This window comes from Leuresthes tenuis, unplaced genomic scaffold, assembly GCF_036924035.1.
Source record: "Leuresthes tenuis unplaced genomic scaffold, fLeuTen1.0.hap1 SCAF_18, whole genome shotgun sequence".
In the NCBI taxonomy this organism is placed as follows: domain Eukaryota; kingdom Metazoa; phylum Chordata; class Actinopteri; order Atheriniformes; family Atherinopsidae; genus Leuresthes; species Leuresthes tenuis.
The window spans coordinates 10803209-10818302 of record NW_027325372.1 but is presented as its reverse complement, the minus strand read 5'-3'; the positions used below and the strand labels follow the sequence as shown (position 1 = coordinate 10818302).

Below are 15094 nucleotides of genomic sequence, written 5' to 3'. Positions count from 1 at the left end.
TAGATTTAACTTCTAACTTTAACCATTCATAGATTGAGGGTGAAGTGGAAAAGTGGTGAATTGCAAGTGGAAAGTAGAAAAACAAAAGGACAGTGAAAACAGTTGTGTAGGATGAACAAGTGATCTGTCATAAGAAAGCCCACAGATTAAGCCAACATCGTCACTTTATCAGCAAGCTGTCTGCTAAGTTCAGTCACAACTGTGCCCATTATTTAAACCAAGTTTTCAAACTTTCTTATTATCACTGATCTTTTAAGTAATTACTGCGTGTGTGTTTTTGTAGATTTGTATCATAGTCCATGTACAATGTGTTTCTGTTGGATTATGCCGAAGTTATTGGGGTTTTATTGCTGTGTATGATACAGTTTGTGCATTGAGGGTATATACTTTTCTGATGAAGATGCTGTATTTCACTTGTATTTTATTGGTTATTTTCTTGTTGCACAGCATTACTTTTCCAGCCGAGCATGGCTTCTCAAAGCATTACCATATCCTGCTTTATTTTATTTGAATAGCATTGAAATAATATTCTTGTTTTCATTCCTATCAATCAACCATCTTATTTGCAAATATGCCTCATGTTGCACTCAATTCAATGACTCCACTTAAACAAAAATTGAATGAAAAGCACCACACACCTGTCACTCATTGATATCTATGTACACTCAATCAGTTGCAGTCGTAGTTTTTGCTTGTGTGGAACAGTGAAAAATGAATTTGCCTTATGAATATTCTACTCATGCCATGTGTATGAATGTTTTGACATCCCACTCTCAGTTGTTTTGCCTTGGAGACAAATTAGTGAGCCAGTGACTTCAAAACGAGCCCAGTGACCTCTGTATTAAGTTCAAGTTTGATGAAATGTGTTCATGAATACCTCAGATCCTGTGTATCATAACTGCTGTATTTAGCAGACATCCATCAACACAATGCCCTCTCTCATGCCACTGTTCACAGATGCAAATATTTCCTCTTTATCAGAGCAAAATGTCATGAACTGAGACTTCACATTAGTTTTGGATGGGGTCCTTACTCAGTCAACCGATGACTAATTAACTAATTACATTTCTGGCTACCTGTTGTGCTAGCCTTTGAGCAAGATAGCAGTTTAAAAATAGGAAGTGGGCCAGATTTCTTGGCAATAAATGTCATTTATAGTGTGTTACTTTGTACATATTGTCTCCCTGCATGAATGCCTGCACATATGTTTGGACGAATGTACGATCATTTTGTGTGAGTTAAGTATGTTTTATTTAAAACCAGCTAGATCAGTAATGTTTTTTTCATGTGTTTTCTGCTTTTGGGAAAAAAAGTGTGCTTATATAAATCTTGATTTGCTGATGAACCTGGGGAATAGCTCTTCTATGAATGAACCGAACAGTATTTTATTTGGCTCAAGATATTGATACATAGACAGAATTTTAAAGTAGATTTTTTTGTTGTTGTTGAACATGAATAAACTGTAAGTTCCACTTAAAAGCCTAACCAGTGAAGTAAAATCCCATCAGATCCAGCAGTTTCTGCAGTTTCCACTACTGAAAATTAGTAATTTGTTCTCATTCAGCATCAGTAGCTAAGATTTTCAATGTATTTTCTCATAATTTTCAAGGAAACTAAATATAGTCCAAAAAAATCCAAAACAGTGTGCTGGGCGATGAATCCCACTTCATTATAAAATGGAGGGACTTTACGAGTCTTTGTTGTTACCATAGGCTACCCTCACTTAACACTAAACGCAGGTGTTGTAGATTTTGTGCAAATTCTCTGGCAGATACCCAAGGGATGTCACAAAAAAGGCTGTAAGGCTTTAAGAAAATGAGGAAAAACCTCAGCAGTGATTAAATTCACAAATTGTTAACTGAAGATGGGTATTAGTGTTTTAATTTGTTCTTTTTGGTATTATAAAGAGATAAAACCTGGAACAAAGTACGAAGAAACTTACATTAGTTACTATTTTTCCCTTAATGACAATCTTTCTATGTGGTGTTTACATGTTCTCCTGGTGTATGCATGGGGGTTGTCCTCCTTCCTCCTCCAAAACTTGCTTGATAGGTTAATTGGTGATTTTAAACTGACCCGAGGAGTCAATTGATGTATTTATGCATGGTTGTTGTTGTCTTGTTTGTCTCTGCGTGGCCCTGCCTTTCGCCAAAGCAACTGGGATAGGCTGCAGCCTCCCAATGACCATCTGCTGGATTAAGCGGGTATAGAAAATGGAAATAAATGGATATAAAAAAGTAAATAAGAATTTAAATTGGGCCTGGAGCCTATTTCATAGGCTACCAAGTTTTGGTACCATTCCCAATGCTAACTAGACCCAAAGAAAGTGAAAAGGGAAGTTTTCAGAGTGTCAGGAAATTCTTAAAAATAAAATAAAACCCTCAAATGCAGAACATCAAGAATGTTGTAGATGCCATGTTAGCAGAGGAATGCAGAGTAACTGAGATGGAAGCAAATAAAAAAAAAACTAAAATTCAAGTCCAAGCCAAGGTTTTCATGTTGAGAACTAGTAGTGTGCCGATCACGGCCGAATGAGCTGTGTGCTGGCTCCTTTATATGAATTATGGGAGCCGATTCCTGCCTGAGCGATGATTTCCTGTGTCTTTTTGTCCTATTTTTTCTTTCAAGAAAGAATTATCGTATCATCTCATTGCCGCATTGCTCTGCCATGGGCCCTCTATGCATGGATGAAATGTTTGCTGATCTACAACCAATCACGTGTGATGACAAGCAACATATCACCAGGCTAAAAGGGTAGTGAGGGGATTTATCCCTCCAAATGTATGTTATTTCCTCATCTAAGAATCATAAGAATTGTAAAATACAGTTAATTTATGCTCAACTATTAATTTTAATCAAGTGTTCAATCCACATTTGATATGTTTTATGTTTTAACATTAATGTTTATAGGCTACACATGTTGTAAAAAAACAATTTACCAGAAGTTTCATATATCTACAATGAATAAGTCAGGTGATTTATCTACAAACATACCAATCATAGTTCAAAGAGCAAAAACTAACTAAATTAAAAAGCCAGATTTTGTAATAAATGGACAGTCCTATTGCTGAGCTGGAACACTAAAAAGAGCCAGAATCCCCATCATAGTGACAACTGGAGGAGGACAGCAGGAGGTTGGCGGTCTTACAAGTAGACCTAAGAATTCAAGAAATAATTAGGGAGGTGGCACTGACAGGTGTCCAGTTAGACACTCCACTTGACAATGGGGCCGCTCCAGGCACATCAGTTTCTGAAGCCACCGACACAGACAGTCATCCACTGCCAGGCACATTAGGGACTCATGCCTCACCAACGAGGCATGCACAGACACATCGGTTACTCAGGGTACATTTGCCATGTTCATGCTGGAGACCAAATGGCTGAAAATTAATAATAAATGTGATGTTTTTTCAACCCATGGTGGTCTATAGGCTTCTTTGCTGAAATCAACCATCAAAACGGAAACATCTGCATTGAAATATGCGACCAACAGCATATCTTTTGTTCACAAAATGAAAAGTCTTGTTGCTGCTCTTTTGCTACTGGAATTAATAGTAAAATACGTAAAAAGACAAAAAGATTTGTTTTTGTTTTTGTATATGATAGGGAACAGATAGTGAGCTGTCTGTACTTGTTGTGAATGTTAAACACCCTTGTTCAGTGATTTTTGTAAAACTACAATCAGTACAGTGTCAGGCTAAAGACATGATAAGAGAACTTTTCTAATGTAAAGATGAAGGAATGTTCGGTTTGTCATGTCATTGTGATGTAGTGTGGTTCCATTCTGGAATCCTGTGGTGATGTATGAGCGTGTTCACAATTCTGCCTTCACTGTGCCAGCTTGACTCTCATGTTGTCAAAATTCAAGATGAGCGAACAAGGCCAGCCTTCGCACAGGCTAAGCTCGGTGTTTGATGAACTCCGTCTGGAGGGACAATTTTGTGATGCAGTCATCAAAGTGGAGGATGTTGAATTTCAGGTCCACAAGGTCATCCTCTGTAACTGTACCTCATACTTTCGGTAAGGAAATCTGATGGATTAATATCTCTTTACTTGCACTGAAAAACGCTGTTTTTCTTTTTTAAGTTACTGGTGGGAGTCTGAGAATAAAGAATGAACTGAAATGTTAAAGCATTTCTAACAAAACTGATTTGTCACATAATATATTACGGATCTGGTGAACATAAGAAAGTAAAAAAGCGTAACATTGAATAAAATATTAACGGTGACTTGAGACCAACAGTGAGGGGTTTGAGATGTTATATAAATGTTTGTTTTTGTAAGAGCAGTTAGCTACTAATGGTGCTTTCAATGACAAGTTGAAATTGTAATCTTAAACTGATTTTAAACTCATTTTAAACTTTCAACTAGTAAAAAAAAAAATCACCAATTAGAAGTCCAATTTGCTTGTTGGGATATAAAACATAAAAGTATTGGTATATTAAAGGACTGGTAGAGCATTTTTAGTTAATTTGTTTCTTTAGTTAAATTATCTTTTTGCTATTAAACTAAATATATATATATAATATATATTTTTTGAGGTACGGCCAATGCAGCATCATCTGAAATTGAAGCTAAGTGGATATACAGAGGGAGGAGGCTGGATACTATTATGGAGTGATGTATGTTTCCCATGCAAGGCTGATTGGCTCACTGAAGGAATGGGGTCCAAAACAAAATGCCAGGGTTCTGAAAATCAGATTTGCACATTGAATAAAGTCATACGAAATTACTAGATTATCAAATATCTTTGGGTGGAAGAGGTGCATGGAACACTGCTATAACAAAGAAAGTTTCATTTCATAAAAATGAAAGAAAAAAACCACAAAGGAATTCTTGAAAAAGCATAATCACTGTCAGATTATTGATTTACTAAATACATTCACTCTCTACAATGAGACCAACAAATAATTTGTTCAGTTTGCTCAGTCATTGGAAGCATGTTCTCTACGCTTTGAACGCAAACAAGAGCACAAAGAAAAGCGTCAAAAGGGGAGCAACAAATTCTGTCTTTTGCAGATTAAATAGTTGTTGGCACATTGTGTCTGTCTTCATACAGCAATTTACTTACAGTATGGATGTGCTTCACAAGGGAAATTAAGTCCTATTCTTGTTGATGTGTATAAGGGATCAACAGGGTTTGACTGTACATTTCCAGCTTTTTTGCATGAAATGCCTTGGTTGTAAAGATGAGTTTGCTTACTTTCATGCTGATTCAGTGTCAAACATTTTCAAGAGAATAATTTTAGATTGACCACGGAAAAAAGGTTGGAAATCACAGAACTAATCTATCATCCATTCTTCTAACGTCTCAATTTTAGAAGTCAATTGTTCAGTTGATTTCATGACTCATGATCTCATGAGAGTTTCAGACCAAATATGACAACACATTGATGAAGGATAAGTTAAGCTTCACGGTTTTTCTGTGGCTCTGTTCCACTTTGTCACTTTGTTGGATCTGTTTTAAGTGCAATGAAATTAGAAAAGAAAGGAAAACATTGCATGCTGTATTCTTCAAAAATGCAATTCTCCTCTGTGTCTTCTTCTCAGAGCTCTTTTCACACGCTGGTCCAACCCAGACCAGAACGTTTTTCACATCCCTGGCCTGTCTGCGGACATTATGCAGCTCATCCTCAACTATGCATACACCGGCTCTGTTTCTGTCACAGAGGCCAATGTCCAGCAACTTCTTCTAGCTGCTGATCAGCTCAATGCAATGGATGTCATACAAACCTGCTGTGACTTCCTCGAGGGAATACTGTGCCCAAAAAACTGTGTCGGCATCTGGCAGTTCACTAATATCTGCTTCCACCTCAAATTGCACTCCAAGGCCTACCACTACATCATTGAGCACTTTGAGGAGGTTGTAGCCGGTAAAGAGTTCCTGCAGCTCTCCATAGAGGAACTCACTGATATCATCGATAAAGACGACCTCATTGTGCGGCAGGAGAGCACCGTCTACGAGGCTATCGTGAGGTGGATCGCCCATGTTCCAGAGGAGCGCGAGAAACACACTGCAGCTCTCTTATCTAAGGTACAGTAACTTCTGTGAATATGCTTAATTTAGTATTCAAATCTTCAGCATTTAGTTGGTGATGTTGTCCTTGCAAATGTATAATCAATGCTTTGAAGCCCCATTACTCAAGTTTGTCCATGATTAAGTATGCCAAGTTTAAGGATATTTTGATATCCAAACTTCTTTTTCACTGTTATGCTGCACTTTACCTTTTACTTTATGGGTTTATCTATCCAATCCTGTGTTACAAAGAGATAAGTCTGGCAACTGGACCTCATCTATCATAAACAGTGACAAACAAGAACAGAAACTGGCAAACGGGAAGACATTTGTATCACAACACATCGCACTTGAAAGTAGATAGATAGACATCTTCTTTCTTGAATCTTGGTTTGGCTGTGTAGTCTAAGAGTTCTAATGAATTGATAATGAATGATAATGGTTATTATTATTATTATTATAAATTAATTCTAAAGAGTCTAAAGAAACAAGCTATGTATTAAAGTATCGTAATTGATACCTAATTTATTTGACACAAGCTTAAGATTACTGTCTGAACAGAACAATAAATATTGTTCTTGTATTTTTAGATATTAAAATACTGGGATGCTTGGGATTTTAAGCCTTTTTGATTATGAAATAAATTTGAGTTTGCCAAATATTCCTTTTTTCCAGTATAGATCACACAGTGATCTCTGATGAGGCACCATGTCGTAAAGTCATAAATCTGTCAGTCTTATTAACTCCATGAAAGATTAAAGCCAAACATATTTAAATTAGCTACAATTAGATTGAGAGATGAAGATGGTATGTGGTCAAGTAAGCAGTTGTTAGCAAATGTTAGCTACTCTGGAATAAGATTAGATAATTATGTTTGACCCAAGCAGCAAAACATCTACATTGAAAAATGTTACTCTACAGTAAATTTATATTCATAAAGGGCTTTAAGGTGTATAAAAACATTGATATCACGATAAAATCAGGTGCCTCAATCGTTGTTCTCCGTCTCCTGTTTGACTTTTGCTGGAGAGATATCTTGGACGTGGGAGCGGCTTCTTGTGTAACAAGATAGTCAACTTGGATGTGGGTGGTATTGGATGGTCTAGCTTCTTCACAAAATGTATTCATGATGTGTTACTTCACTAACTGTAGCTACAGTCCTGTAATAACCACAGAACGGAACAGTTTTCTTGTCCCTTTAATCCACTAAGCATAAATTTGATTATCTGAGTTGATTGTAGCCCGTCCAACATCTGCAGTTGTGCTGCGTTTTAATTTTGTTCATCACACAACCAAGCCATTTCTTTTACATGTCATTATTTCTTGACATTATAAGTCGGCATTCCCTATATTCAGGCATCCAAAAGAGATAATTTTCCATGATGAAGGCAGGCCATGATGAAGGCAGAACAATTACTAATTGCCTATAAACTGATACAGTTTATAGGTATGGTTGGCTCATGTGAGGCCAGTGCGTTGTGTTATATCCATTATAACATCACAGTGTTTAGGTCTTTTTCTCACCTTAAATCAGGTATCCACTGCATCCTGGAGCCATGATTTTAGTCATGCCCCAAAAATTCTGAACAGAAAATATATGAAAATCTCTTTCTTTATTTTATCTCTTTTGCTTGTTTCTTTATTATCTATTTAACTGTCCAGTTCCACAAATCAATACAACATAGCCTTCAGTCTCAGTTTTAATGTGTTTTTAGTCATTATTGTATAACACATGCAAGTCTCTGAATTTGGTTTTACTCTGACTTTAAGATGTAATACTGATTAGGAGTCAAAGGGCTTAGAGCTCTGTCGATAGACAAAAGAAAGCTTATTCTGGTCCTGTCATGGTATTTGTTTTTCATGAGAAAATTAGATGATACAGCTACCCTACCTTGAGGGGGCGGGAATATTTTTCAAATTTGGGTCTGTACAATAGATGGGGCCAGGATACATGGAGCTTAGAATATTTTTAAAAAGGTGGGAAATGCTAAAATGTCAGTTAACTGCCTGAATATTTGACCTCATGTGCTACAACCCATAAAGTTATATTTGTGGATTTTATATTGTTATCTCTGTGTAGGTCAGAATGGCCCTGTTGGGTGTAGAGTACATCAGGACCAATGTGCTATCCAATGAGCTGGTGAACAACAACCCCGAATGCCTGCCTATGATTGCTAATGCCACAAGAACTATATCCCACATCATCACATACAGGCTCCCTTACTCTGGGATCTGTAACCCCCATTTCCGTCCCCGCCTGCCTAGTACCATCCTATTAGCCATTGGGGGCTGGAGCGGTGGTGATCCAACCAACGGCATAGAGGCTTATGATATCCGGGCTGACCGCTGGACAAATGTGACAAACAATCTTGAGCGTCCTCGTGCCTATCATGGTGCTGCCTTCCTCGATGGCTATGTGTACTGTGTTGGAGGCTTTGATAGGGTGGAGCATTTCAACAGCGTACGCAGGTTTGACCCACTGACACACACTTGGCATGAGGTGGCACCTATGTACTGCCGCCGCTGCTATGTGAGCGTGACTGTCTTGAACGGATGCATCTATGCAATGGGAGGCTATGATGGACACACACGACTCAACACTGCAGAGTACTATCGACCTGAAATCAACCAATGGAGTCTTATTGCTCCAATGCATGAGCAGAGAAGTGACGCCAGCTGCACAGCCCTCAAAAACAAGGTGGGTGGACTGAAAGAGTTGCTGGGAGTCATTAAAGTGAGAGATTTTTCTGGTGTCTTAAAAGAAAACTGCCCTTTAAGGCTATTACACGAACAGTAAAGAAAAACAGTCTGTTGACTTTCTGAAAATGAGTTGTGTCAGAGTAAATGTATGAACAACCAGGATTAGATGGTTTTTCTTGTGAAAAGGAAAGGTCCACATGTTGAATATTTAAATGCATTAACTTTCAGTAACATATGCCCCAATGGTCATCATTTATGACGGAACTTTCTAAATACAAATCACAACCCTTATATGGTATTTTAATTGAATAGCATATGTCTGTAATGATAAAATATACAAAAAACAGAAGCTTTTGAACACAAAGTAAAACTGCTTAATGCCTCTGCTTTAAGGTTTACATTTGTGGTGGATTTGACGGACACGAGTGCCTCCAGACAGCGGAGTATTACAGCCCAGAGACCAACCAGTGGACAATCATTTCCCCCATGAACATCCGGCGCAGTGGAGTGGGAGTCATTGCATATGCAGATCATGTCTATGCAGTAAGTGAAGGAACACAGCCGACACACAGGGTACATATAAACTACATCTATAATGTCTGAAAGCTTTCATCAGCAGGGTTTTTAAGCCAATCAGACTCACAGAGGGGTCTACCAGCATTAAGATGGTGGTAATGGTCACATCTAATTTCTGACCACAGTTAACTGTTAATTTGATTGATTATTGATATTTTGGCTGCATTTATTCACCGTTTAGCTCCGCTAAAGATGATGAGCTTTAAGAAAACCAAATTTGATGGCTATTCATCCATTCAGTTGAGGATTTTTCACTCAGAGTCAAAACTGTTAACCTCCTCGTGATGATCATGAAAAACCTAGGTGATGGCCACATTCATTACAAGTCATAATCTGAAAATCATCAACATTTGTACAAAGATATTAGTGCCAATCTGTTCACATTTTTAAAAAGCAACATGTGGTGCTACAGATATGTCAAGTTATTTCAAACACACACTAACTCAAAAAGAGGAATGATTTCTTCCTTTATGCAGCTTTCTTTCAAAATATATAATGAAATGGGCTTAAAGTGCAGAGTCTCAACTTTAATTCCAGTGTTTTCACATCCTAATTGGAGAAAAGGTTTATTTTTCTAGCTCTTTAGTATGCAGAAAGCTCTTTTTCAAATAAAGGCCAAGGTCTTCATTTACTTCAACAGCTTTGGGTACCAGACCTGTTTTAGAGGGAGGCCTTTATGTTTAACTATCAGTGTTAAGTATGAATTCTTATCTTTGTACAGTACGTTATTTTAATGCCACAAAATAAAATCTGGAGTCGTGCACTTAAACACTTAGATATCATTTCTACATACGTTTGTCTTCATATGCGAATAAACTGTAAGTCCATTCATTCCAATGAGAATTCCTGTAATCTCTGACACCTTTGTTTTTTTCCGCCTGGAATTTGTCTTGAGTACTTTGGGTGACTTTGGCTTCAGATTTTGGAAAGAGGCCTCACTGTGGGCCAGGAAGTTGGACTCCAGTATCTTTAAACCTTTTTCATACCTACCTTATTTCTGGTATGAAAAACGTTTATCTACTCACCGAGAACAGTTTTGCGAAAATCGGGGTCCTTCGGAAGATATTTAGATAACTCGTGATCCATATAACGGAGTGAACTGGGCAAAGACGAGGCAGCCTCTAAATAAGGCATTATGTGTCTTTATTTCACCAATATTTTAAGCCGAATGAATGAACGAACGAACGTGTACTATAACTCTGTTAGCTCATAGGTGCTGTTATGTGGTTACTTGCGGTTATAGGAGAGCTAACGGAGGGATTTCTACATAGGCACTCTACTGGGACCACTTCATCCACATGCCCCCCTGGAGCACAGTTTATTTACTCCTTGCTCTGTGACAGTCGGCTAACTTCACATGGAGTTTGCTACTGCTAGTTTTATACAACATGGCAGGATATTTATCAAATTTTGACAACGTGAACAACGACTTTGAGTAAGATGGACGTTCTTACCGGAGTGAATGAGCTGTGCTGCAGCCATGCATGTCGATGAAGTCGTCCCAGTAGAGGTGTGTGTAGAATTCCCTCCGTTAGCTCTCCTATAGCTGTAAGTAGCCACATAACAGTAGCTATGTGCTAACAGAGCAATAGTACGCGTTCGTTCACTTTTTCGTCTTAAAGTGTTGATGAAATAAAGACAGATAATGCCTTATTTAGAGGCTGCATCCTCTAAGTCCTGTTCACTCCATTATATGGATCGCGAGTTATCTAAATATCTTCTATCTTTCGCCAAACTGTTCTTGTTGAGTAGATAAATGCATTTCATGCCAGAAATAAGGTCTAGGTTTAAAAATAGAGTTCCCCTTTAACACTTCTGGCTCCATATCAATAAAAATTCCATTCAATTTTAAATGTATAAAAACAGTCTTCGTAGGACTTTTATTATGTCAGCAGTGCATGCACACCACAGGAAACAACAAACGGACAGATCCAAACTGATGAAGTATGAATTAATTAGATGCCATCATTGTGCAACAATATGTCGCACTGGCAAATGCTTAATCCGGTACAACAAAATGTTAAAAAAAGCATTTATTTTCCATGGAATAGATAGAATAAAAGACCATAGAACTGTTTAAGACCATAAAACTTAGGTAAGCACATAAATATTTCACTTGAACTGGTAATCAGATTAATGCTTATACAGCCTGTGTTCTTACAAGATATAAGTGGTGTGTGACACATGTGATTCATGAACTACAGAATCTTGATTATCAACAGGTTTGCTTGTTCGCTGTTCTGCACTAATTCGTCTTGCTTCTGGTAGACTGCTTTATTCATTATTGAAATAAGCCTGTGTTTTGAGAATAGATCTGTTTTAGGATGTCCCCTGCAAAACTGGATAGTCCCATCTACTCTTTTTCTGTTATGCAACCAGACACAAATGTGCACATCTTAGTCTCCTAATAAATGTGGTGATATACTTAGAAAAATTGGCATTTATCAAGAAAGAAAAAAAAAACTTTTTAGACCAATTATGTGCTGAGGAGTAGGTTTCAGACCCAAATGTTAACACTGACAGGACACTGGCAGATAAGAACAAAATAAAAAATTTATTTAAGAAAAACTTGCAAACCAATGTATCCAGAAAAAAGTAAACAGGGGTGCTGAACAAGCAGAAAAGAAAAAGAACTGTATGCTGAACTGGAGAGGAACAAAGAAAACCAATACTGAGGGGAGTGATGATTAACAGAGCACAGGTGGGAACTATGCACCGAACTAAAACTGAGTGTGAGAGAAGAGGGCAGGAGGCAAACTTACATTTTACAACATTACAACATTTGGAGATTGAGAACATCTCCAAACAGCCCCAAAAAGATAGAGTCCAGACCATAACATTGGCTCATGACATGTCATGTCACTTAACTTTTGCTCTCGCAGGTTGGCGGGTTTGACGGCAACAACCGTCTGCGCAATGCTGAGGCCTACAACCCACAAACCAACACTTGGGAAAATGTGGCCTCTATGATTACACCCCGCAGTAACTTTGGCATAGAAGTAATTGAAGACCGCCTCTTTGTTGTTGGGGGCTTCAATGGCTTTACCACTACCTACAATGTTGAGTACTACGACTCTACAGTGGATGAGTGGTCTGAGGTCTGTGATATGGAGATCTTCCGCAGTGCCCTAAGCTGCTGCGTACTGTCTGGACTCCCCAACATGACCGAGTATGCTGTCCGCCGTGACGCTCTGCCACTGTTACATTTTGAAGAAGAGGTGGAGGCAGGGGACTCTACCTAAAACGTCTGCGGCAGTTTAATACAGCCCCGCCAAATGCCACCAGCCAAGACAGGCCTGGCTGTAATTAAATAAATTTCTTGGTGCATCAAACTACAGTTGACATTTTTTTCTGCATAGTTCTATACATTTCAGTTTGTTTAAGATGTCTTGTGTTTAATATTTTAGATCTTTACATTAACATTAACTTGACTTCACAAGAAAGATCAGTTTCTGCCTTGATTGACCTGGAGTTAATAATTTTACAGCCTCCTGCTTTTGTCTTTTCAAATATGATATTTTTTCTATGTATAATTCAAAACAGATTTAACAGTAATGCAATTTCTATTACCAGATGTGACTCTAATTATTATTGTTATTGTCATTATTATTACATGTATTATCATCATTTTTATTGGCGCTGTCTATTTCAAGTCCAAGTAAAAAGGGGGATACTTTTATAGATATTCTGTAACAGTGCACTGTTTGAGTAATACACAGCAAACTAAACAAGTAGCTTGCTCAAAGAGACACATTTTCTTTGTCTAATCTGATTTTCTGGACAATCTGCTCCAGCTAGAAACATGCTCATGGGACATTTAATAATTTCTTAATATTTACAGTTGCTTCACTGAAATAAACTGGTAGTGCTAGTTCTACCCGTCAACCCTGAAATAGTGGAGAATTGAATACATTATGGAAATCTGACAATTTTTTTGTTTAGTGTCTGTATTAAGCATGGGAATTTTAGTCTTCTCTGTCATGCCACAAAGATCTAGAGACCTTTTTTTTTACTCCAAAATCAGGCTGGAGGAGTAAAAGATGTAAGGAAGGAAACAAGCTGAGTGAAAGATGGAAACATGCTCAGAGATTCAGTCTTGGTCTAAGTTGCTGCTGTTACTTGACTTTCTGGCTGATGTCAAGGACTGGATGTTCCACAATCTCCTTAAACTAAATTTGGACAAAACTTGGATTATTCAGGGGGAGGAAAAGCCTGAATGACTTCAGTCTGTCCTTTTCTGTTTTCCTGCATGTACTCCCACTTCTCTCTCCATCTCTCTGCCTCTCTCAATCTCTCTCCTCCTCTGTTTCTCTCCACTTCACTCCCTCTTTCTGTCCTCTGCGTTATCTAACAGACAAAGCGTTAGTTTCTTGGTTTTGGGCAGTCACCTTGAGATGAACAGTGGAGAGTTTCCTTGCTGTTATCAATCTGCAAAGAAATATGTATTATCAAAGTGGGCACATACAGGGCAGATCTGATGACTTCCATATATAAACATGTGGCAGAGGAGAGCATTCAAAGCATGACTGGACGCTGAAGTAGTGAACATGATTAGCTCAAAGCTGTATGATTTTTGTGCAAAACAGTTGTTGTGTTAGTGTGTTACAGAGTGTGTTACAAGGAAAATTACAAGGCAAATCAGTGCATGTAATGTGAAATCCTGGATATTCACTGCTTGATTTTCTATAAATACTGTTCTTATAAATAATAAGAAATGGCACACAGCGACAACATTATGCTGTCTTTGTCTGGTTCAGTGTTTAAGGATCCTTGTTATGCCTAAGGAAAATCCTCTTGGAATAAATACTCTTACAATCTGAAACTTTGGCAAAAACAACAACTATTGACAAAATGAACATTGTTATATTTTCTCATACACACTTATAATAACTTAACATTTAACTGAAATTTTTTAACAAAAAACATTGTGAAATATGGACAAAATGTCACAGATTTTACTGTCAAAATATAGAATGCATCAAATACAATGTGATGCATTATCATTCATTACAGTATCTAGCATTATATAAGAAAAGAAAATATATGAAAACTCTACTTTGGGCAAGTTAAACAAATGAAGTACACAATGCTGATATAATCTGTTACTCACTCTTTGTGTCCAAGTAAAAGGATTCATTGAAAGTATTTCCTTAACAACCCACCTATTATTAAAGAAAAAGGGTCTGAGTGTTGTTTTGGCACTGCCGGTACTATTATTCAGGCAGAGAAGGGCTGGAAATAAAGCAGTGTTTGCCTGCAGCTCCAGAATCACTAAATATTCCCTGCTCTGAGTGCGCTCAAACTGAATTTCTAAACAATAGTTCAGGTAAACTTTTCTCGATTTCAGATTAAATTTATGAACTTAACAGTTTCTGTGATTTAGTTAAATCTGTGTGTAGGCTCTCAGCTGCTGGCATAACATAGCTGTGACATTGACAGATGAACTGTAATGAAGACAGTGGAGATCTGTGTATACCCTCACCTGTATGTGATGCACTTTCTCGAGGTATCCACAGATTACTCATGTGTCCGCTCTTACATGTGAAAGACTTGCTGCACGTTTTGGCGTCAACTTTACTGTGTTTTAGTTTGCTGTTGTGTTGTGGAACCACATTTTGAACCACAAGTGATATATCTGTGTGGTGATGGTGCATTTTCTTGCTGTTGTGGCCAGATATGCACTTATTTTGATAAAGAAAGTACACCCTCTTGCAATCCGGAGGTTTTACATATCAGGACATTAAAATGAAATAAAAAACTAAATCAACTGGTCATTACGAGGTCATAAAATCAAATAGATAC

General features: G+C 37.7%; 1 protein-coding gene across 1 annotated transcript; it reads left to right on the top strand.

Moving 5' to 3' along the window:
- Nucleotides 1–3868: 3868 nt before the first annotated feature.
- Nucleotides 3869–12534, top strand: LOC140274703 (kelch-like protein 10). The gene is made up of 5 exons (XM_072370073.1): nt 3869–4020; nt 5551–6034; nt 8097–8714; nt 9110–9259; nt 12175–12534. The coding sequence occupies exons 1-5, from the start codon at nt 3869–3871 to the stop codon at nt 12532–12534; spliced, it is 1764 nt and encodes a 587-aa protein (XP_072226174.1).
- The last annotated feature ends 2560 nt before the right edge of the window (nt 12535–15094 follow it).

Coding starts and splice junctions, on each gene's coding strand:
- LOC140274703 (XM_072370073.1), top strand. CDS start 3,869: ATGAGCGAACAAGGCCAGCCTTCGCACAGGCTAAGCTCGGTGTTTGAT. Junction 4,021..5,550: donor AACTGTACCTCATACTTTCG/GTAAGGAAATCT, acceptor TCTTCTTCTCAG/AGCTCTTTTCACACGCTGGT. Junction 8,715..9,109: donor GCACAGCCCTCAAAAACAAG/GTGGGTGGACTG, acceptor CTCTGCTTTAAG/GTTTACATTTGTGGTGGATT.